Source organism: Pseudochaenichthys georgianus, chromosome 1 (assembly GCF_902827115.2).
Source record: "Pseudochaenichthys georgianus chromosome 1, fPseGeo1.2, whole genome shotgun sequence".
NCBI classification, from domain to species: Eukaryota; Metazoa; Chordata; class Actinopteri; order Perciformes; family Channichthyidae; genus Pseudochaenichthys; species Pseudochaenichthys georgianus.
In genome coordinates, this window is record NC_047503.1 from 30732678 (window position 1) to 30757080 (window position 24403).

Genomic DNA, 24403 nt, shown 5'->3' on the forward strand with positions numbered 1-24403 from the left:
ATCACATATTCAAAAGTGCATTTAATTTGCAGATCAACTGCAAAATAAAAAAAATGCAGACCATGTAACCCCAAGTGTAGGAGTTTAAAAAAAAAAAAAAGCTAAACTGAGGTAAAACCAGAATTCATTAGTTACTTATATCATTTATAATGAATCTATGATTCTTTATTGCAAATTGTGCCCAGTAAAAAAGTATAATGATATACAAATTAACATGACATGTAACTCAATTACAATCTCACTCAATATGTGAATATGTGTATATTCACAAACATAAATATGTGAGATTTAATAAGTCCAATGAACAATCATCATGAAAAACTGGTTTGTTGTTTACCAAGTAATACAAGCTACTCCCTTTTTCTACTCAGAAGGAAAACTGTGAGAAAATGAAATAGAGTTCTGGATGCCCCACACTTCGAGGGCCTGGATCTTGAAATGACCCTTGTAGAGTGCGATGCTCTTGAATGTGTCACAGGCCTCTGAATATCCACCCTCGAGGTCTTCCTGCAGGCAGAGTGCATGACCTCCATCACCACCTAAAAGAAAAACAAACACATGAGCACTGCATACACACTGTTATTGGACGTTTCTTTTGAAGAAAAAGACTGAACAATATGTTACACTGGCATACCGATTATGAGCTGACTGTCAGTGCCTGCGATGAACATAGAAGCTTCTTGTTCTTTGGGTCTCTTTGACTCTTTGGTAGTCATGGGTTCCTCTGATGGGGAGGTAAAGGGGATGGTCAGGTAGCTGGGGTCCTGGGGGGTTCCAGCAGGACAGATCAGAGTTGTGGTGCCTTTGGTGATTGGGGAGCAGCCACTATTGTTTATCCCAGAGGAGGCACAGCTGCTGTCTCGAACCTGCTGATGGGAAGATCCTCTGGTCATTATGTTGACCATGGCCTGCTGGTAGCGCTCCTTGCTGGTACGAATCTAAAATGGAGTGATCAAACGTTATATTTGATGAACGATAACATTCTCTAAATAAAGTTGAATGACCTCAAGCATTTAACAGCAAACCTAGAAGAGATAAGGTCTCATTTTTTTTTTTTAAATGACTCACCGTACAAACGAAACACTCCCCAGTCCCAAAATATGTCAGTCCCTCAGAGTCATGCTTTTTTCTTTCTATCAAATCTGTTGACAGGAAGGCACCAAAGACCTGGGAAATGACAAATACTAATAACTCAAAAACATACAGAATATATAAATAATGTTTATAATTTGAGAATTTCTTAAGGTAAACATCTAAGGTCAAACAAAGCATATCAGCAAACATTATCCAATGAACACCAATATTCAATATGTTATCTAATGTTACCTCTTCATCCACAGTTTTGATGATCAAGAGTGCTGGCTCGTGACCTTCCACATGTGAATATAATCTGTATTAGAGAAACAATATGTGTTTTTTTAAATATCCTATAAACTGCTACATATGAAACCAGACATTGTATCTGATGACTAAACATTGCTTGTGTGGCAATATACAACAAAAGCCTGCACTGGATCAGAAGCGTTGTGTAATCATTGTCTTTGTAATTATTATGACGGACAGCTGAATGGTCAACTGCAAGATACAATCATAACTTTCCCAGTTAAATATGTTTCAATGTCTTCTTTTCGTAGCATCATCCTTTATGTTTTACCATGTGTTACCAAATTTAAACATTTAACTATAAAGTAGTTTCAATGCGTTTGACACTTGACACTTTACTTTTACACTCAAAGTAAACATGTTGATAGTGAAAACACAACGTCCCTTTGTGTTATGTAACTGTTCCTGAGAATGTGTTTTTCACTGCTCTGACATATGTAGCAGTTTTTAATCCCTGATAACTTCCTCAGGGAAATGAATGCTTTCGTATACGAAAAACACTGCTAGCTATTTACTTAGTTCTTTGTCTTCCAGTTTTTTTTGTGTGAAAGTAATGAACAAAGATGACTTACGAAGCAAGGCTTCTTCCATGTTCAGCGGTACTAAACAGCCTGATGGGGCTGAAAAGGGCAAAGCGCTCAGGAATCCAGGCCCACACTACTCTCATCGAAGCCACTGTCACAACACTGGAGGTGAAGTTGTTAAAGTCCACCATCTCAACAGAATGCCTTTAGGAGCACAACAACAAGTTATTATGAGAATCTTAAGTTGAAAAAGAAAAAACATGAGCAGCATTTTTAACTTATACACCTCATGAAAAGTTATATAAAAACACAATGAGCATATTAGAAATGCATTCCTTATCTATATATATATATATGCCTTTCACAGGTGTGCTATATACATTTCTGCATTAACCCACCTCTTCTGGTGTATGCTGACACCTTTTTGCATGAGGGCGTGCATATTGGCATTGAACAGGAGGTTTAGCTCTCTCCGTGTGGCCATCGGAATCATGAAGGCCATCTCCAGAAGCCTCTCGGCTGTGCAGTGGCGAGCTACGCTCTCCACAAACCTTTTCATATCTGTTCTGAAGTCCTCCACGTCTGCCACTCGAGATGAAACAGACACTTTGTAGAGGCTGAGCAAAGCCAATGCCACCCTATGAAGAATGTTTGAAAAAAACTTGTACCGTATTGTTTCAAAAGTAGTGGTTATGTTATGAAAAATGACTTTGATTGAAGGATTTAATGTTAAGATGTAGCAGCAACTAACCTGTAGAGGACTTTGTAGCCCTCCAATAGATAGACATCAAGCACTCTAATGGCATAAGTGAATGGTAGGTCAGCGAATATCCACATGATCCAGTCAGAGTAAAACTCAAAGAGGTTCTGGTAAGAGCTGGCGATCAGCTTACGGATGCCTCTGCAACATCTGTTAGCAAGGTCTCCAAAGGTCATGCAGGAAGCACGATATGTGAGGAAGGTCTGGTCGATATAACGTTTGTTTGGGTCGTTGTAGCAGATGAGTCGGGACACACTGTGGAAACACTCAGCTTCATCCTCACTGAAGTGGAGGAGGAGGGAGACCATTTCAGGCAGGATGGGGCAGAAATTCATGTCCGGGAAACATTTTCCAAGGCTTAGGAGGATCCTTTTAACTGAGTTCAGTCCTGCTTTGTTGAGACAGTATCTGGATAAGAGAAGAACAATCAACACATCATTGCATACTTTGCATTCTCAACGGGCAAGACATTTTTCAAGGCCAATATAAAGTAAGTCAGAATTAATGCAACAAATATCTTCTGATGTGCTTAAATGAGATGAAAGCAATCATTCAGGTCTGTTCTTTTGAGGTTCAGCTGCTCAATTCGAATAATTAAAATGGAATATGTTCTGTGTCACAAATACGGAAAATGTGTTTTAAGCAACATGTCTATGATATGTAAACCAATATTATCCCACAAAAGTACCTGGGTATATCTCCCGCCTCCATGTAATCTGGGACTGGATGTGTGCTGATTTTTTGTTCTCCAAAGAGCTCCTTGGTCAGTTCATGGTGGACCTCTCTGTCTGGAGTAACTGTCCTACTGCAGATATAACGTCAATGCATATTCAGATAATTTAGCACAGTATATTCAAATAAAAGAAAATCACACTTTTTTTTCAAAAGTACTTTCAATTCCCTCAAATATGCTTCACATTATTACAAAAAATATATGTTTTCAATATTACATTGTATAATGTTAACCTTGAATTGATGCTTTGGATGATGTGATAGTAAGCCTTGGCCCTCAGTGTATGGGGCATGGCCCAAAATCCTTCTCGGGCCATAGTTTTGAGCTGCTGGTGATCACTCTGCAGGATACGTTGGTATCTTATTGCGGCTTCAGGGTCAATCTTCTCCCAGTCCACAAACTGTCCGTACTTCATCCCCGAGCTGGAGCAAATTTCCCATTTGTCCGACTCAGAGATGGTCATCATGGACACAGACTTGAGATTGCCTTTACTGCCTAAAAAAAGCATGCATACATTGATAAGATTTGTATTTAAATAAACAATGTAAATAGAGTTTTGAAATATTAAACATGCTATTATAAGTTGTACCATTAAGTTCTCTTGTTGGTGAGCGCTTGTTTGGTTTAGTCTTTGCCTTCTTTTCCTTTTTGCTTATTTCATAGTGAAGTAGGAAGCGTGCCCCATCATAACTGGACTTCTCGGGCTCTGGTGTGTCATAAAAAGACCTGTGGAGCAGTTGATACAATATTAAATAGGCATTCAGTGAAAATATACCTCTTTTTAACTTTTGTTTGTGCTGGGCATGGTCTGTTATCCAATGTTGCTACACTGTTAAACACAAATCCACATTGTTATCAGTCAATGTGTCTTTTGCTGACTGTTGTTTGATCAGTCACTTAATATGGATTAAAACGTTTTATTCAATTTGCAAGTTGAAAGTAAAACATACCTGGAGCGAGGTCTACGAAAGGTGTCCTCTGTCTTTTTCCGATCACCATAGTTTGTACTTTCCTCTAGACTGTCACAGGAGAGAGACCTTCGCCTGCTTATGCCTCCCGCCATAGAGCCCAGGTCTTGGTCAGAGGATGTATGAATTGAGATAGAATTCCTGTTTCCACAATTGGAGAACTCCGGCGTTCTTGACACATCAATCATCTCAAGTCGTGTTGTTCCACCAAATACAGGTTAACTGCCTCCTGTTACTAGCTGCACATTCTGAGGATGAGGGCTATAAGCCTATAGGCTGTGGTCACGTGAGTGGCATGGTTTGTTTGTGGTGACTCCAGTCGTTGAAACAGAAAACATCTTGTAATTAACAGTTTTACTCCTGGCAGCATGCAGTGTCTCATTCTGAGAAGTTAATTATCGTACTTGAAATACCACCATAATCAGCACTGATACAAAGAATCTAAATGTTCAGGTGACAATACAGGCACTTTATAAAATGATGACTTGACCAAGCATCCTTCAAATAACACTATTCACTGCAATTCACATAATGAGTTGATCAGTAAATGTTAGAGCCACTCACTTGCCACAATATATTTTCATTGATATTGCATAGCTTGAGTTTGATATGGAAAGTTTGGAAACCAAACTAAATATTTATTATTCATAAAAAGGTGATCAGAAATAGCAGTGTAATCATGTGTCTTTCTCTGAAAAGGCTTCAGACGTAGAAACAAAATACCAAATGAGCTTTTCCAAGAAGCACTCTAAAGGTTATTGTTCTACACAACAGATATGTGTTTTGATCCAAACACAACTTCTGTTTGGTCATGAAACATAAAACCAAGACTAGTACTTATCTCATGAGGGCTCCACATGTCCTGGACTTGAATAACAAACCCTCTAGCCACATGAGTGGAAAATGCATGCATGCCGTTGTTCCTTCAATTTCCATGAAGGCTGGCATAACTTGTACTGGGACTTTTAAAACACATACCATTCAGTACTATACATTCCATGGGTCTGTGAGAAATTCACCTTGATATTCTTACTGATTTGTTGCTTCCTGTCATGCCTTTCTAAGTATTTTAACAAAATGAAACATTTGAAAAATATGAAAAAAGAGAAAATATATATTTACATGATTTTTAATTTCCATTCATCAAATTATTTACTGCCAAACGCAGTAAATGCATCTCCCCCATTGAGAGGAACACACACTTTGCATTAAAGTTTAAAATAATCATAGTTAACAATCATCACATTACCACTGTTGAGTATGTCTACATAGAGATGGTCCACATGATATGTTTACTAGCCTTACAGGTGATACTGTTTTCAAACTTTGCTGAAAGTAAAGTTATTATTTTTTCTCTTTTAAACTGCAAGAAAAAGGTTTAATGTGAAATGTAGGATACTTAAGTTTAGTCAATGTAAATTAAACATCAACCAACATGAGCAAAAGTAATACATATTCAAGTAAATAATACTTAAGATTGGTAACTTAAAATGTATGTGTTAAATCTAAATGTCAATATCCTTTATTTTGTTTTCCCCCCCGACTCAAATGTCCCTAGCAAGGTGCCGTTGTGACGTCACACCCAAACAAGAGACATTTCGCTGGTGATTACTGTCTGATGCTTCAAACTAACTGGATTTAAATCTTTTTACCTTACTCTGATCATAATGTCTCAGGATCCGTGGTAAGTAATGTGTTCACATTCTCAAATCAACCTAACTTCCCAACATTACGTGACTGACGCTCAGAAGTTAGCTACTCTGTCCTCATCCTGCTAGCTAAAGTAGCAGCATTAGCTAGCTCTTGTAAATATTATGACTTGCAAGCCATATAAGAATGCTCACTTTATGGATTGACATTTTTTGAATGGCGGTACTGGATCAGGTAATGGATTTGCATGCTTTTGTGTGTAACATACTTATATTTACCATTCAGATTGAGTAACGATAGCAGAATCGAAAGAGGAAAAGGAAATGCTAAAAATGTCACATGATTGATTGTAACTGAAGCTTTGTCTTATTCTCTCGAGTTTTCCCAACTGTACTGAACTTGAATCACACAAACACGTAACAGTACAACACATTAGTGCTGTATACAATTATTATTGTGCAGATCAAACTGTTAAGACTGTCAGTCAGGTACTTTTGCTAAATAACATTTAAGTCCATCATCAAACACGACCAAATAGTTACACTAAGCTTCTGGCAACCTTACCTGAACACTAAACAGTATGAACTACATAGCCAGACTAGCAAGTCTTTACTGCATTTTAATATATTCTTTAAATGTGGATAAATACTGTATTATAACAATACGGTATTCTGTTTTTCACATTTGTTATTTGTTATTTTTTAATCTGTTCGAAATAAAGACTGAAAGAAAGAAAGAAAGAAATACTTAATTGTAGGTTGCACAACATTGGGATACATTACAAACAAAATACAAAACAAAACAACATACAATTCACATACCAGTGATTTACTTTGTTCTGTTCACTATCATAATAACCACTTAGGGGGTCTTGCTATGTTGTTCCTTAGTTTATTTGTGGCCAGCCACTGTCACGTGTCAGTAATTACAGATCAATTAACATGAAATCTCTATTCCATTAATTGATCTATAGGTTACAGAATTATGATGCCACGTGTCGCCTGGCACAGGAAGTAGCAGAAAACCTTCATGAACGAAACAGGCAACAGAGAACAGGGGGGAACCCTGCAAAGGTAAGGTGCTACCTTCACAAAAGAAAGTGGCATGTTACATTTCTCCTAACATCGTCAAGTGTCTCTAGTAGTCAGTTGCTAATATTGTTTGCCTTTTCAGATCAACATGACACTACGGGCGTCTCTGCAGAAGCTCAAACAGAATATTTCCCAGCTCAAAGAGGGTTTGTTGCGAGCATCATCAGCTCGTCGCTTGTATCCTTTCTTCAGATAATGTTCCAAGCAGAGGAAGTCATGAGATTGAGATTACATTTTGGGCTGGAGGGTTTTCTTTGCTTGCAGTAGCATGTATCCTCCTGTAGAGGGAATTAGAGTGCCTTGAAAAGGAATGCCCTTACTACAAAAGCAGTCGAAAGGTTATATCTGTTTATCCTTTAACTACAAACAGACTCAAATAAAAGTATAAAGTGCATCCTTACCCTCGGAGTGATATGACCTTATGCATGACCTTAACATGGCTTCAACAGAATGCAGCCAGAAGCTGATCGGAGGCAGAACCTTATTGATGACCTGCTAACCAGAGAGAAGCAGCTCAATGCCACTTTCAGAGGAGACGTCACAGAGCCTGAATCTTCAAGGTATTTCACATCCAAGCAATATCTTTTCATTTCTAATGACAGGAAAAGTTCATAAGTACATAACGTTTGCAAATGTCATTATGCATTCTCTGCTAGAATGGGGTGACACAAAAACTTAATTTTGACAATTAAGCCACTAGATCCAAATGTCAAGGATTTGGGTGAATCTTCTTGATATGTATAATAAATGAAGTAAATCAATTAGTAGTAGTTTGTTTGTCCCTGTTCTAATGGGACCTGCAGCTGTGTATAAAGGGTGTTTTCTCAATACTGAGCCATGCTGCTGCCTCAATAGTCCATCGTCTGCTTGACTTCAGTGGCGATTTTCTTCGATGGTTTTTGTAAGCTTAGAATGAGCCCTTCATATCTATATATAAAGAGGGTCCTTTTCCAGGGAGACTGACATGCTCTACTGCTGTGTTTAAGCAGAACTCTAGATCGTACACACTAAACACTAGCTTTTAATGTTACGTGAGAGCCATTGTAGCTCTCTGGCGAAGGGGAGGGTTGAGTTGAGGAGTATTTAGTTCCTGCTCCTTTAAGTACTTCAAGAAAAGTGTTGAATATTTGTCCTCCCTCCCTCTTTGACTGTCACTGTCAGTCATTGTCAGAAGAGCAAAACCAAGCATCATCCCATGATGTCTCAGGGGGTATTTTACTCAGAACATGCCGTCTTTCGTTTTGTGATTTTCCTCTGGGATAAAAAAAAAAAAAGTAATATCTGGGGCTGGTTGTCCAATTAAAAATAATGAATCCTCATTCTCTTGTCTATGTCCTTGACCAGAGAGGTCATAGGCTCTGTTATCTGCTTTGATGATACGTCACTGGTCACTAACTTTCTGTGAAAGCCTTTTTACATCCGGTATGACCCATGTGCTCTGACCTCTCCCTGTGCTATCACACGGAAGGAAGTCTGTCTGTCTGTCTGCCATTTTGACAAGGCGATCAACTTCCTGGCTAATTCTTTTTCATTAAGAGACTTGCTCGCTTTGCACTGCTGATCACACATTTGGCACCTCCTGAAATGGACACACACACATACACACACAAAATCATATGAATGTGTGGTTGTCTTGATGAGCGAGAATAGAAGTAGCGAGTTTACACAAACTCTTCAGTGAGCATTCATTCCAGTATTAATGGAGCTTTTCAAACAGATAGATACACAGCTTATATCTTCTTCATCATGTGATGTCATGTCAATGTGACAGCTTTGCAAACCATAGGCACTGATTTCTTTGTGTGATGTTTGACCTAGTCTGGTCCAGGTGATATTTGTTTGGACAGGAAGAGGAAATGGTGTCATGTTGTCAACTACCTCCAGTGTTTCATTAATTGTTTACATTGTATAGTCTCAGCATTTATATTAAAGTTCCTGTGCGGTACAGTATGCCTACTTACTTTGTACGGGGAGTTTTTAGGAGTCACAAATGTCGTATAATGAAACCAAGCATCACTGCTTCATCAGATCAGTAGAACCAGATTAGAAAACCACTTTTATTGATGCTTCTCTCTGATAACTTTCACAAGCTTTGGTTTTAACATTGATCTACTTAGTGGTGCTTTGCACACACTTTCATCTTTTACAGACCACACACCCAATTACATAAAAGGCTCTGAAAAATTAATTCTCAAATGAAATATTCTAATAAATTAGCTTGGCACACTGTAATCATGTGGTCTTATAGTTTTAAGTTTACTCAGTCGGACCAAACTTTAATAGTGATTTGTGGTGGGTAGTTTGGATTTGTGGGTAGGAACCGTTCCCACTGTGTGGTCTCTGAGGACAGAATGACGGTGGGGGTGGATTGGCCATGCTTGGATAATCTAAGCCGCTCTTTTTTTGTGAGAACTTTGGGTAAAAGTAAAAGGGATAAAGGTTACAGAGGAGACTTTAATTTATCCATAAGACAATACTTTCTAAGCATCTCCATTTCAGAGAAGAAGGACATGGCGCCTACCTTTGAAGGCTCAGTTCACCTTGTCACCCCTCAGACCCACCTCTCCACCTTAATTCACTAACCTTTCTTTTGTCTTTGATTGCACGGGAAATAGTTGTAATTAGTTAAATCTCCCCTGTCCAAGTCATTCAGTCAGGACCTGGGCACTCAGGCCCTGATGGCGGCAGGCTAGTACTTTGTTGCTGCCAAGAGATGTGCCCGACTGATTTTGGCGCTCCCCACTGACTGTTTAATTGGATTTTCACACACCGGGCAATTTTGTGGAGGAATTGAAGAGCTGGCAAACAGTTTAATAGTAATCAAACATGTCAGAGAGATTGGACCAAATGCTTTGTCTTCCCTTCTCTTCTAATGGTATCAGCTTCAGTTAGCCAGCCTTGCGAATGGTCTAAAGATGCTTTACAGACCACCTCAAAAAGTAACTTGAATTAGTCATCAAGCTGAGAGATGAATGAGTTACGGTGAGTAGCTTTGTGTATTGCTCAAGCAAAGGAGAGTTCAACCAAAATAACTTTGGAATTTGAAAGTTCTTGGGTTTAACTATACCTGGGAAAAACGACATCAAAATAAATAGTAAGCACAGTTTTTTGCATTAGTCATCGATATGTCTACATGTCACTTTTACTTGTCCTGATCAGCATATGACTTGCTCACAGCAGACATGGTTAAATCCAGACTCACACAGACATTCGGAACCCATCACTGCAAACTGAAACACAGCTTTAAGCGATCAGCAGAGGAATCGCTTTTTAACCACAGAGCGTTGTTTAGCACATCATAGTACAATACAGAGAGCTGTCTGGTCTGTCACATCGTCAGAGTGTAAACCTCCTCCGCAGTCCACAGTCCTGTGACAGATAAACACACGCTGTTTACAAAATGCACAAGCTAACCTGGTATTCTTCAATGAAAAGACTTAAATACCAAATAACTCAACACTTTTTTCTGAGAACTAAATGGTTTTGATGTTGTCTTAAAATGTTTGAAAGGGAACATGCCTTGTACAGATGTGTTTGCTGTAAGAGTTGTACATATCTGCATTGTACTCCTTTCCCAAACAAGCATATAACTGTTTACTTATAGAGCCAAAAGTCACTGATGCATGGAATGATGATTGTCAGCCAAAAAGGACCTTTGCCATCTACACTCAGTTCTCGTGAACTATTGGGGGATTGGTCTTTGTTACTTTCACAGCTGCTGCTCTGCTTTTTGATGGGAAAAGTGTCTCCAAAACAAAGTTTTCTTTAACTCGAAGAACTGCTGTGAAACATTTTGGAAACAAAGCATTGTTATAATAATGTTTTTACAGGTCGACGTTGATGGGCATGGGGTCAGGAACGAGTGGAGGTGGTGCGGCCAACCCCTGGCTGATCAACGAGTCAGAGGACACCAGAGGGCTGACCTTTGGCGAAATCAAACAGCAGCAACAACGAGTCATTGAAGGTAATTACACATAATTGAGTTTTTGAATTAGTGTAATGAGTTTCTAAACGCTTTTCTACCTTAGCGTAATGTAAAGTTAATAATTTACCAAATTCCTTTTCCATTAACAACAAGCAGATCAGGATAGCGGAACCAAAAACACTTAATATCAAGTCTGAAATCTAACTAACCCTCTATAGGCTATACTGGTGTGTGCTAACATATAAAGATGATGATGAAAGTTTACATCTAGAAAACATTCCTCAAAGTCTCTGACATGATTTGATGACTTAGACAATAGTTCACCTTACTCCAAGTGACACGTCATTGCTATGTCTCCATTACGGCTCTGGTTATTGTCAATTTGGGATCACAGATTCCCCTTTAGACAGTGAAACCAAACCACATGGAGGTTTCCATGTGGCTTCCCTGTGGGATTTCTAGTGCGGTTGGGTAATGGTGAGCGCCTGAACCAGTGGTAATAAAAAAAATCCTGTGGTACAGAGTGTGTCAAACTTGGAAACCTACAAAGACCAAAACTTTTCTTTTCTTTTCTTTGTTCCTTTCTTTCTTTTCTTCTTTTCTTATATTTTCTTTCAGCTTTAGTGTTTTTTCTCTGCACCTTGGTCTGCCGCAGTTATAATAACATGAGTATGGTTGAGTGGGGTAAAGTACTGAATGACTCACATGTGGCACTGTGAGCGGAGCTGGACCCCAGCAGCCTGTCATTCCTATTTCACAAATAGTTAGCTCATTATATTACAAATACAGTATACTCTAATTGCTCCCGTCTTACAATTTGCTTTTCAAATGGCGACTGCAGTGTTACTTATTGTTTGTAGTACCATTCTGGTACAAATCACATTATTTGTATTTTTTACAATAAACGTTTTCTCTGTATGGTTGTCTGGCATTGCTTAATCTCAGGGCTTTAACTGTAAGTTTTCCTATTTTATCTGGTATAAAATTAAACTTTCCTCTCTACACAGTCCAGGATGCAGGCTTGGATGCACTCGCAGCTGTCATCAGCCGGCATAAGATAATGGGCCAGGAGATCGGCAATGAGCTGGATGAACAGAATGGTAAAGTTGAATTTGCATGTGTTTCTGTACATATTCATCAAAAGAAACATTCCAGACACATTACACACTGCTGTGCGAAAGCAACCAGACATAGTTGTTCTGCAATGGAACGTCTTGCCTCATGTAAACTGTTGGACAGTGATACTCCCTCACGCCACCGCAACACGGACATAGCACACCCACACCCTCACACTACCATTGTCGGGAAGACTGACCTCAAATTCAGGTCAAGGGCTTCTTCACCAGATTATCCTTTGTCTTGCATACATAAATAATCTTTATTCTGCTTAAATGCATTGAAAAACATGCAAAGGTTTTGTGGAATCAGATCTGCTCAGAGATAATGGTGCTTTGGAGTTATTTCAGTTATTTCATCAGTCCTTAAATAGCTTCCCTCACAAGTATATATTGCCATAAAGAACAGAGGGCATTGCCCCAGACTGCTTTATTCTCAGACAGGCGGTACTTGAGACATAAGACTTTGGGACGATCATCTGTCAACCGGAGAACAATTAGATCCTTTAATGCATCGCTCTCACAAGACATGAGAGAAGTTTTTGTATTGAATTTTGAGCGCTATCTCTAATGTCTACTCTTACAGCAAACCAAACAAGTGCATTAGTCTGTTGGCTTGTTTTTCTCACAATCAGGAAAAGAAAATCTACAATTCAGACACTGCAGGTCAATTAAAGGGAGAGTTAGTGAGTGTCACTGTAGAAAGGGGACTGGTGTCTTTGTCACAGACAGATAGGAAGGCACTCAAGACTTATATTTCTTTCTCAATGGCTACCCAACCTTGACCTAATAAAACAGGGTTCTAGTTGTTGGCGAGCTATGCTGCTTTTCTGAGTTGTACAATTAGCGAAAAACAAGGGGATAACGCCTCAATCTTGACATGGGGCTTTTAGGACATTGTTGGAGCCTTAAATTAATGATTTTTAAGGTTTTTAATTTGTGTCAATCTCAGAGAAGATCCCTGATGGGCTGTTCATGTGCATTTGTCTCCCACACATTAAGTACAGACAGTTATTGTCTGTTTCTACAACATTAACGGTCTTCTAGTTGGGAAAAGAAGGCGTTGTACTACCCTGCAATATCCTGTCTGAGCAGTTGTTCCCAAACAGGTTGTATAACAAAGTGATCTCGACATGGAAACAAACGACCTTGCCTTCTGCTGAGAAGGAATGGCAGATGTTTGCTTGACACCAATGGGAGAATGGAAGAGAAAGAAAGGAAAGCCGATTGTTTTAGCCCTCTTTCCTGTGACCATGTTGAACTGGAGATGGATCATTGCTCTAATGCTCCGACTGGCGTACTTTTCTTCTCGTTCTTTCAGCTTGAAGTCAGTGTTTCCAATAATATGAATGTGAACGGGTGATTGGAGAGTTAACTTGTAACTGAGAATTCCACCAGTTCCACCGGAAGAAAGCGAAAGCAAATTCATTTTGCCGTGGAAAAAATGGTCTGTCCATCCATACACTCATCTTTAGATTCTACATGACAATTCATTTTGAAACTCAATTATGTATTTCGGTAATGACCTCACACCATTTGTTGGTATTGTAATCAGCTCTATGGGGGTAAATCAAAACTATAGGATTGTGTAAAATCACATTTTCATCATATTTGGTTAACATTTAGGAAAGCATATCTTGGTATTATGATATAATAACACTTGGATATAGACTTCCCTTTTTTATTACTCGATATATTCATGGCGCATGCTGTGTAACTTGTCCCTGTGTACATAAAGACAGATGATAAAGTGTGGATATAGAATTTCTTCTCAAACCAATCCAAGCCACTCCCGGTCTCTCCACAATTTACGACCTTAGCTCCGGGTTCATAAGGCCTCCTGACAACAGGCAATACTTCACAGAGCTCTGGCCTTCCACAGCTTTTCTTTACCTCCCCGTGTTTCTTTCCTTTCTTGGGACCTTTGCTGACCCTCCATCTCTCATCTCATTCCCTGTTTTCCTTTGTGTCTTTTAACAGTCCAGATATTTTCCGTCTCTTCTGTATCCTCTCATCCTAAATTATGGGAGATGTCCTTGTTCCTTAGTGTTCCACAGGATGGAGAAAATGGAATATATCAAACATCTAGTTGAAGAACTACTTTATAATGGGACTGCTTGTGTTCTCTTAGCCTGATTGAGGGTTTGTGATTGAGGGCTCTTTTGAGTTTTGATAAAGAATAGTAACACAGTCTACAATATGTTCATGTATTTTTTTTTCTGTGTTTAAAAATAGTATATGCAGAGCAGAGTTCCCGTTAAAAAAAATTTCGCCGGTCAACATGTCCGTTCAAGTTTAAATCTTCCGGACAAAATGAGAAAAGTGCCGGTCAAAGGTCTTCTTTGTTATTTATTGAGCTTTAAAACAAATATATATGTTTCAATATTAAACTAATTATAGTAGATTAACTACATTATTCAAAAGTGAACAGTAATTTACAATAACACGGGAATAATAAACGAAGCGCTCTCCCTCTTCCGTCAGTATCATGCAGCTCGCGGATCAGTAATGAGTGACCCGACAGTGAAACTAAACATATCTATAACTAGTTACGGTAGTTTGAGAGGTAATTAAAATAGCTACGTGTGATATTCTAACCTGAAGTGTGTGTTTTGTCCGCTCACCGCTGATCATGCAGAGCTGCGTGTCGACTCGTCAGTAGCAGCTGATCTCTCTCCCGTCAGATTAGACTTCACTCGCGTTTATGTCCATATCAATCAGATCTAGCTAGTTCTAGCTAATGATATGACTACCTGCTTATTAAAAGACACCTAAACAATAAGTGTCGCTATGCAACCGGGTGAGGCCACAAAGTATAGCGCAGCATTATGCATTTGTTTACATGCCCACCGGAACCCCGAGGCATTACCAACAGATCAACGCACAATCAACCCATACAGGACATCACTTTCTCCACATTAAGTGTTAGACATTAGAATTGACTATTCTTGTCTGTCACATACTCTTTTGTCTGTCACATACATTGTGCAAGTTGCGCAACTGATGTGGTATTGCGCTAAACGGAAATTATTTTGAACGGACACTTTGACCGGAGAGATTTAGATTTGCCGGTCTTCAGCATATTTTACCGGTCGTAGTCCGGTAATTACCGGCTAACGAGAACTCTGATGCAGAGTAAGTGTTGCCTGAATGCTGCCCATATGTACAGTTGTAAAGACTTAGGGGTGACTTTTTTTTAGTTAGTGTTGAACCCTGCATGTTGTCAGTAGAAAAAAGTATGCTTGTCCTCCTTGTTGTTTTAACTTTCAGTCTTGTGTGTGTTGTTTGAGCTCTTGATTGTTGAGTCACTATGGCAATTTGCAAATCACTCAATATAAGAAAATGGCAACTCATAACTGTTTCCCCCCTCATTCCTGCTTGGCATAGCAAGTTATTGTGTAAGTACTGTTGCTATGACAGTTGTATTTATTACAAAATAATATATGGTATGATATAACCAAAGTATGTTTATGAAGAGACTGTTGTTACTTTTCCGTTGTAGGCTATGCCCTCACAAGACACAGCTGTCTTCGGTAGTTAATCCAGTATGTGAGGAACGTAGCTTTTGTATTCTTTAGTTTTATATCCCTGTTATTAAAGTATTAACTATGCTCTGATTTAAACTATGGTTAAAGTGTGGCTTCTCCTAGTACTGTTTTTCCAAATATGAGACATTAAGTCTCAGCAAATTAATGTGGACTGCAAATAAAAAACTGAAAAGACAGTTATTCTTGTACTCAAATTCGTTTTTATTATTATTGCACGAGACAGCTTTGTTGGCGCTGTATTTCTTACTTGTATTATATTATGTCAAAATCGACAATGTAAAAAGTAAGTAATGTTTTCAGAGAGGCAAGGAAAATGGATATAAGTTATTAAGCAGGCGAATGGCAAGGCTCCTCGTTGATCTTGACAGTTGGCGCGTAACCTTGGCGTCCGACTGTCTTTCTGTCTTGTAGGGTTCCTTTTTCCCCTGATCACTGTACTGTGGCAGTGTTTTCCTATAAATAGATTAAGCTCTTTGTAGTTTGGCTCCTCAAGTCTAGCTCACGACCCAAGTGCAGTGGAGGTTGCAGTCATTTCCTTTTTCGGGAAACAAATCCGGCTGAGGTCAGCAAGGAAGATGACCCTTTTCAGAGGTTTAGAGATGAACCCAAAGCCCCCAGTTACTCCCCTCTCCCTCTCAACTGGATCAAAATGCACTGAATATAAAAAAGAGTGAGCAGCAGACCGATTACCTCAATTTCAGTCTGCTTTACAGCTCATAACATTAATCCATTGCATACTGAACATTTTCCTTACTAGCCAGTCATAACAAAAAGAGAAATTAAATCATGATTGTTAGTGTGGTAAAGTTAGTTAAACGATGAGCTGTCATCACGTTTTTTCATTTTGTAACATGATGTTACTGTATAGTAATGGTATATTTTCATTTCCAAATTAAATGTTGCAGAAAATAGTCCGTCACATACCAACGGGAATGGCTTGCATCAGCAGTAGTCTGCCTTCCCGCCGAGGAAGATCAACATTAATTTCACTTTATTGGTGTTGATATTTCTCATATTGTGGCCTGGACAATGACTCACTCCGTGTCAATGTCTTGTACTTCTGTCTACAGACAGTGGCTAACTTGGGAAAATGGCGGTACGAGTTTGAGGCTGTCTCAGATTTTAAGGGGCTTTGTTTAAATTAGTTTTGACTGGTGGTGAGATACTGCAGCTATGACATATGCCATGTACTGTTAAAACTCTTGTCTACAGTAGAAATGATTAAAAACCATATGATGTAATAGAGACTCAATAATACACAAAAACTAAATCCTCTTTCAGGTGTGGACTAATCAATGATGCGTTTATCTATTTTCAACCAACTCCTAACATGTCTGAAGTTCAACAGGAGTCTAATTTTTGTTGTTGTTGGTGAAAGTGTGTGCCAACCACTTACCAAAAGAAACAGAATAGGCCTCGCTCCAATGATGGACTTCTTGCTAATAATTAGATCACTGATTTGATTTTGCGTAAGTAGAGCATTTATAGGCCCACGCTGGACAGCACTAATGACATCCAAATAAACAGTAGAGTGAGAGGAGAGGGGCACTTACTGCTGCAGCTCAGTGACATCAGCATCTAGCCCACAGAACACAGCCCTGTGCTTGCTTCTGCTTTTAGAAACAGCTCGGTGAGCAAATAAACCATACTAATGATGGCACTGTGCAAAAAGTCAGTGTGGTTAGACTTGTAGATTGATTTATTGTTTGTTTGATTTGCTCCGTTTGAAAATGAGGCCAGTAGTAGTGAGTAGTGTTTTCCAGACGGCATGGAAATGCAGAGTCATGATGTGATATTCAAAAGAGTGTTGTCACCAGAGGAATGGCAAGTTTGCAATGAGCCGCGAAAGAGGGCATCATTTTGTGTGGCCACCAGATTGGCTGACTGGTGTTTGACTTTGGAAATAATCCAGAACTGTCCGTACGTGATGGAGGGATTACACACCCACGCTGTGATATTATTTGTTCACATTTTTCATGCCAACTACACTGCTCTCAAGATACCTCTGTGAACTGAGAATAACCTGTATGCAGGGCTGCAACTAATGATTAAATCCATTATTGTGTTTTCTTTCTCAATGCAATTTCTTTTTCATTAATTCAGTCATTTATTCTTAAAATACCAAATAAAAGTGACAAAAGCCTCACATTTCAATAACCTATTTTGTGTGTCAAAAAACAAAAAGGATCCAAATAGGAGGAATGAAAGATCTCATCTTTCAAATACATATAAATATATAAATTAATTGAATTTTTAGATCCTTGGGATGTTTCCAAATTGAAAAGCATTTTGATTTTAGACAATGATATAAAGTGATGTATAAAGTTGTGTTTTAACCAGATTATTTAATATTTACTCAACTTTACTCCAGAACAATAGTTTTATAGATTAAACCGTTCTTTATTTAAACTTTTAAAAAGATTATTCTGTTTTAGAGAGTTTAAGATTCTGAAAAGACATTGATGACAGTGAATGAGTGATGGAATGACAACTAAAAGGCCAAATGAAGATTGGCCTGGCACCTCAAGTCCCCAGGCCAAGCCTCCTGTGCCCAGCTTCCTAACCAGGATACGATCAATCACGAGCCCTTTTGCCCTTGTTTCTCTATCTATCCATCCCAGCATCCATCTCTGTCTGAGGCCTGTTGGTGTCACACTGATAGAGTTGTGAAGAAGAGGGGCCCAATGACATGAGGGACTTGGGTCGCATCAACCACAAGCCTGTGATGAATATTCCAGTTTAGGCACAGCAGGGAAATTAACATTTCTGGTAGCTAAAGAAACACAACTTGAGACATTTCATCAATCACACCTTCTTTTGTTTCCCTCACTGGATTCATGCCCCGTTTTAACAGTCAGAAAGCATGGCATTTGGCTTAGATTTTCTCCACTTTCCGTTTGAAATGTAGCTTTTTAATAGTGTTTTTAGGCCCCAGGTTGTTCTTACGTGTCTTTTCTGCCCGAAAAGTTTGATTCTTATGTGATTTTATTGGCTTTATTTGTATTGAATTGAAAGTCTTTGTTGAAATGAAAAAAATCCACACATAAAAATGTGTCTGAATGTTTTCTTATGTGGGTTTTCCAACAGTGGCACAGTAGCTTGTTTTCAAATACACACTCACTTTTGCTATTTACTGACCATGCAGAGAAATCAATCATACCTTCTTGATTATGAAAGGCAGAATAAGGGATAAGGGATTTTTGTTAAAAACAATATTTAAAAGGGACCTATCATGCGAAATGCACTTTGTGATGTCTTTTATACATAAATATGTGTCCCCGGTGCGTCGGGGAACTCACGCAGCGTCAGAACTCTCTCTTTTCCTCCGTACCCAAATCTTTTAAAAACGGGTGTACAACGAGCGGATACAGATTCCATCCGATCTGACGTCGAATCGGCAGCGGACCCACAGAAAGTTGCTATCAGAAACAATGCCTGACGTGTTTTGGACGTCTTTGTTCACATTAGCAAGCCTCGCTAACACTCAGAGCTAACCTATATTGAAGAGCACGTGTTTAAAAAGCAGGAAATAAAAAAAGAACTCACCTTGTGATAAACCTGCAAGAGAAAAAGCATAGTGTTTCAGAAATAATCCTTGACGTGGTTTAAACAGGATGGCGAAATATCACAACCAAATGTAACTTTATCTCTGGTAGAATTCTGATCAGGCATTAGCCCCGCCTCCTCTTATTTATTTTTTTCAAGCTAAGGACCCAAAATCTGCATTTCTCTAACAGTGCTTCAAAAGAGAGGTGTGAGCAATATGAGGCATGGCTACAATGGGTGATACCTATATATTTTTTTATATAGGTATGGCTCTACAATATATTTTTCAAATATAGCATGATAGGTCCACTTTAAACATACAAAAAAGATCCCTCTTAATCATCACGGATGATCAACTAGTGTGGACATGTCTATCTACAGTGGCCGTGCCCTCAAACTGTATTTTCTTATTTGTATTGTTGTTATTAATAATAGATGGCAGTTTGTACGAGGCTTTTGCTTTAAGAGGTTTCCCTCCTTCACGCTCTCTGCTCTACAAGCTGCAAGCTTTGTTGTCAAATCCTGGCTTTGATTTCTCTCGATCCATCTGGAACAAATGTGTGCTGGTGGTGACAGTCATTAGCAGGAAAGACCCCACATTAAAAGCTGGTGGCAGAAATGATCAGACTTCAGAAAGACACAACTTATGTGTGGCAGTAGTAAAAGAGAGCGATGGTTTAAATACCGGTAAAAACGTTCATGGCTGATTTGGCAACAGTTTGAGAATGGGGCAGTTTAACCGTCGTCATTGTTAGTTTTGTGCCCAACTTCTGTATTAATACTTTTGATGCAGAGCGTCCTCGTATTTTAACCTTAAGCTAAAGTATAGACTTTTTTAGCTGTGTATTACAACAGAACACTTTTAATATATGTTGTGTAATGCCCAACAGATAAGGGATTAAATCAAGGTGCATTGAACATATACAGAAGTTTTTAAAATATGGTTGATTGCATCACATTTGACACTAATGCAACACGGTTTATCACAATTTCTGTGACTTATATCTGGACGTTTCTCTGTTCTGTTGTGTAAGGGATATCCTAGCACATTAAGACCTATCCACCTCACAGCTCTATGGATCAAATGATTCTTACTCTGCACCTTTGTGGAACCTGATGTTTCTTTTGGGGGATTTTAGCTAGAAATGGTAATTGAGAATTCTCTCATTTGAGTCTATTAAACTCAAGTATCGTCTGTTTAGCACACCACCGGTTCCAAAACTGATAATAGAATACAGTTTATCTTGCTGACGTGTTTCTTTCAGCAAGTAAATCGGACAAATGATAGCTGTGAGATTGATTTTGAATAAAGTCATCAGCTTCAGCTTGGAGAATGTGTGGTGGTGGCAGAAAAGGGCAAGGCGGAATAGGAGATTCACTTACAGTCATACCTTCTTTCTTTCTGACCTGTGCACACACATATATTTACACACCACAGTTATACCATATTTGTAATGAAGACAGGCACTTAGAGCAGCAGGAATGAGGTGTGGTCAGTCCTGCTCAGCTCATCTACAGAGCCGGATCACATCCAGATGTCCACCAACAGGCCCGTGTAGAGACTGGGCGAGGCTGTTTCCCCCTCCATTCCCTACTGCATCCATCCTTCACAAGACGCATAGCCACCAAGCTGGCAGGCCCAAGCTTTTTCACAAACTATCAATTGTGCATTAGCCCTGAAAAAAACACAAGAGAAAGTATATTTAATAATTCCTTGCATTTATTATAGCGCTTTTCCAGTGCTCAAAGCGCTTTAGGGAGGTATGAGTTAACCAGTTCTTTCCCACCATAATCTTTTGACCAGGGGATGACACAACACTTGGAGACAAACACTTATTGGGCTTTGTGTGTTCTTTAAAGGGTTTGGTTTCACTACCATGTGTTAATAGTAATCGGTATTTTTAATACCATCTTAGTGGACATGAGTGGGGTTTAGCTGGCATAATGAGTTTTACTGTAATGCTAATGCTGTGACAATATATTCTGCAATCTATTCTATTACTATTAATGTTGTAACCATCCACACATCAACTATTGGATGTCCTTTTTGAATACTTAACTTACAATTACCAACAGCTGTTTTTATTTATTTCTGAGTGGCTGCTCTTTTTGTTATGTTTAAAGTCTGACTTGTCTTGCCAATACCAGGTTTGACTTTTACTTGGCTTCCATCACTTCCATCACTTCCAACCACACAAAGATGCTGCATTTTATTTTAATAAGCTACTTTTACTTACACTTTCATTCTCTTTTCAACTTGCAATATGTAAATCATACCTTTATTGGAGACACGCAACAAGTTATTGTTGTTAATATTATAGCGAATATAATTATTCATATTGACATTTATAGGGTTGTTTATTTATTTTAGGCATTTAAAGACATAAAAAAGCCAGTTCTGTCATGTAACGCAGACCAGCAATATATTTATAAACCGGCATTAACATAAACTGGTTTTGGAGTCATGAAACATACAACAAAACACAAGTTTGTATTTGACTTAAGGAATGTTAAACTCTTTGATGAATTGTATATCATTATTTAATATGTAATTGTTAGTAATGTCCTTTTCGGAATCGCTTTGAAAATCCTACAGTATAACTGCAAAAGAGATATAGGATAAGACCTCTGCAATTGATCATCACTGTGGGACACTTAGGCTGGAGCCACACGAGAACGGAAACGGTCGTATCCGCTACAGTTCTTTATCATATAGACGGTTCGGCCACACGAGGCCGACAGGGAAACGCAGATAACGATAACAGGTCCCAAGGTGGGTAGATCTGCGGACAAAACGCTCTGGGGGGCCAAACGGCTCCGTGTCTACGCCCTATACGATCATTTTCTGATAACGATGATGCAATAGCCCCGCCTCTCCCCACCTCTCCTGCTCACCCCGTGTCACCCGCGTCATTGCTGATGTGTTTCGCCAACAACAACAACAGTTTTCCGAGTGTTTCGAGCCAGGTCCCGGTATCTCGCAGGACAGTGCACCCAGCAGGTGCCTCCAGCAGACCCCCCCGCACGGCAGAGTTTCCGTTAAACGAAATCTAAAATTCTCTGGTCAAAATGTCGCTTATTGTTTAGGTGTCCTTTGACACTCAGGCAGTCATATCATTAGCTAGAACTAGCTAGATCTGATTGATATGGACATAAACGCGAGTGAAGTCTAATCGGACAGTAGAGAGATATCAGAGATCAGCTGCTGCTGACGGAGAAAAAGAGCCCTGCCTCTCCCCACCTCTGCTGCTAAATCCACCGCGGAGAATAAACAGAAGGGCAACCATGGAAACCATGCTCGGAAGTCCTATTTGCTGCTTTTGGTGTATTTTGTGACGTTAGTACAGCGCCACTTACAGGCCCGGCATAGCGTCTCCAGTGGGTCGAGCAGTCTCGTGTGGAAGGACCATAGACTGTATCAGAGGTGCCCAGTACGTCGACCGCGGGGGCAATGCTGGTAGACCGCGAGTCATTCATTAAAAAAAAAAAAAATCAAGCTCCGTTAAAATAGACAAAACAGGTTTTGATCCCTCCTCCCTTGGCCTCCCTGCCACTTAATTCAGGAGTTTACTTGATTGACAGAAAAAGCGACCTATCGCTTTCCAGTCTGTTAACCCAGAATGCAAAGCGATATAACATCAGTCAAGTGCCGGGTAGTGATGGGAATTCCGGCTCTTCTTGGTGAGCCGGATCATTTGGCTCGACTCACCAAGAAGAGCCGGCTCTTTCGGCTCCCAAACGGCTCTTCAGTTTACCACATATTATACCTTTTAATTAAATCAAATGTAGCCCTGTTTTGACTAATGATTGATATGTGTACACATATATCACTTACATTATTCAATACATCCTTTGTACTGAAGTATTCAAAAGTATGCAATGATTTGCTGTGGCCAATTGTTTTCATTGCATTTACAGACCCGTGTGACTCTCTGATGCCACCCAATGAATGCATTGACTTGCTTGTAGAACCACGCTACACAAAACAGATAGCAACACCTATAAAAACTATTTAAAAAAAGGGGCTACTGTATCGACCTATATAAAGTATATAAATATATATATATATATTTTCAAAATACCAAAAAGATCCTGCATTTTAGCCATGCCTCATTTCGCTCCATTTGCTCTTTCCAGCGCTGTTTTTGCAGGGGGTTGATTCTGTGAGCTGCAGCTGACCACGCCCCCCTGCAGGAGAGGGGAGCGTGCTCTGAGATCAGCTGCTCGGCTGCAGCGGGGAGAAGAGGGGGACAAAAAGAGATCTCCGTCCTCCGTGTTTTATTCTTATAGAAGTAAGAAGAGAAGTAATGGGGCAGAAACCCTCCTTTTTACGCAGCGGTCCAGACATAGACATCAAACGGCGACACATATTCAGTTGGCAGTTACTTTGGCATTAGGTCAGGGATATCTAGATACTTTCCAAGGTGAGAGAGAGAGAGAGAGAGAGAGAGAGAGAGAGAGAGAGAGAGAGAATTATAACTTTGAGAGACTTTTCATAGGACCCATTTGAGTCTGGTGACTAAGTTGAGTGTTCTACTCGTTTATTGTATTCCTTGTACTTATATTTGTGTTTTATGTTTAAGATTTCAGGACATGGAGAGTGGTTTCTTAGCCTGCTTGTTATGTGTTTCTTAACAGAGAGAGAGAGAAATAAAGAGAGGTTAACATGCCATTTTAGTTTTATGTATTCATGTATTTGTTTCTGTTCAAGAACCCAAATAGAGTTGTTGTAGTTATCCCATGTATACATAACACGTGTTATTCAGCTCCTTGCAATTTGGGATTTTATTTTTGGTTGGTAGACCTCGGTGAGCTGGTCATTTCAAAAGTAGCCCACCGGCCCAAAAAGTGTGGGCACCCCTGGTATATATAAAGGGAAAGACACGTTTCTGGTGCCTATTGCGTGTGAACGGAATACTTTTTTGATAACGATTTCTAGGGGTGCACCGAATGGGAAATTCTTGGCCGAAACCGATACCGAAAATAGGAAACAGTTGGCCGAAAACCGAATGCCGAAAGGCCGAAAATGATTAATAGAAATATATATATATATAATGTATACATTTTTTACCAATGTTGTTCAGCTACCTGATTATGGAAATAGACATGATTATGACAAAACATAACTTAAATAATAATCACTATTATGGGTCCATAAAA

General features: G+C 39.3%; 2 protein-coding genes across 2 annotated transcripts in view; one reads left to right on the plus strand and one right to left on the minus strand.

The window, feature by feature from the left end:
• Positions 1–363: 363 nt before the first annotated feature.
• Positions 364–4556, minus strand: LOC117452672 (TBC1 domain family member 24-like). The gene is made up of 11 exons (XM_034091385.1): positions 4351–4556; positions 3990–4126; positions 3634–3895; positions 3356–3472; positions 2659–3075; positions 2306–2545; positions 1956–2111; positions 1327–1390; positions 1069–1167; positions 635–938; positions 364–539 (listed from the first exon to the last, which is right to left on the minus strand). Exons 1-11 carry the CDS (start codon positions 4554–4556, stop codon positions 364–366), a joined length of 2178 nt encoding a protein of 725 aa, XP_033947276.1.
• Positions 4557–5933: 1377 nt separating this feature from the next.
• stx8 (syntaxin 8) overlaps positions 5934–24403 on the plus strand; it is a 50208-nt gene continuing 31738 nt past the window's right edge. The window contains exons 1-6 of the mRNA XM_034083099.1: positions 5934–6052; positions 6992–7091; positions 7192–7286; positions 7559–7669; positions 10940–11073; positions 12042–12134. Coding sequence (XP_033938990.1) covers positions 6036–6052; positions 6992–7091; positions 7192–7286; positions 7559–7669; positions 10940–11073; positions 12042–12134 — 550 coding nt within the window. The 5' untranslated portion in view covers positions 5934–6035. The remainder of the gene's footprint in view (positions 6053–6991; positions 7092–7191; positions 7287–7558; positions 7670–10939; positions 11074–12041; positions 12135–24403) is intronic.

Bases quoted from the DNA above. Each gene is read 5' to 3' on its own strand.
- LOC117452672 (XM_034091385.1), bottom strand. From the start codon at position 4,556: ATGATTGATGTGTCAAGAACGCCGGAGTTCTCCAATTGTGGAAACAGG. The intron at 4,127-4,350 runs GTATGTTTTACT...ACTGCTCCACAG, and splicing joins TTTCGTAGACCTCGCTCCAG to GTCTTTTTATGACACACCAG. The intron at 939-1,068 runs GTGAGTCATTTA...ACTCCATTTTAG, and splicing joins GGGAGTGTTTCGTTTGTACG to ATTCGTACCAGCAAGGAGCG.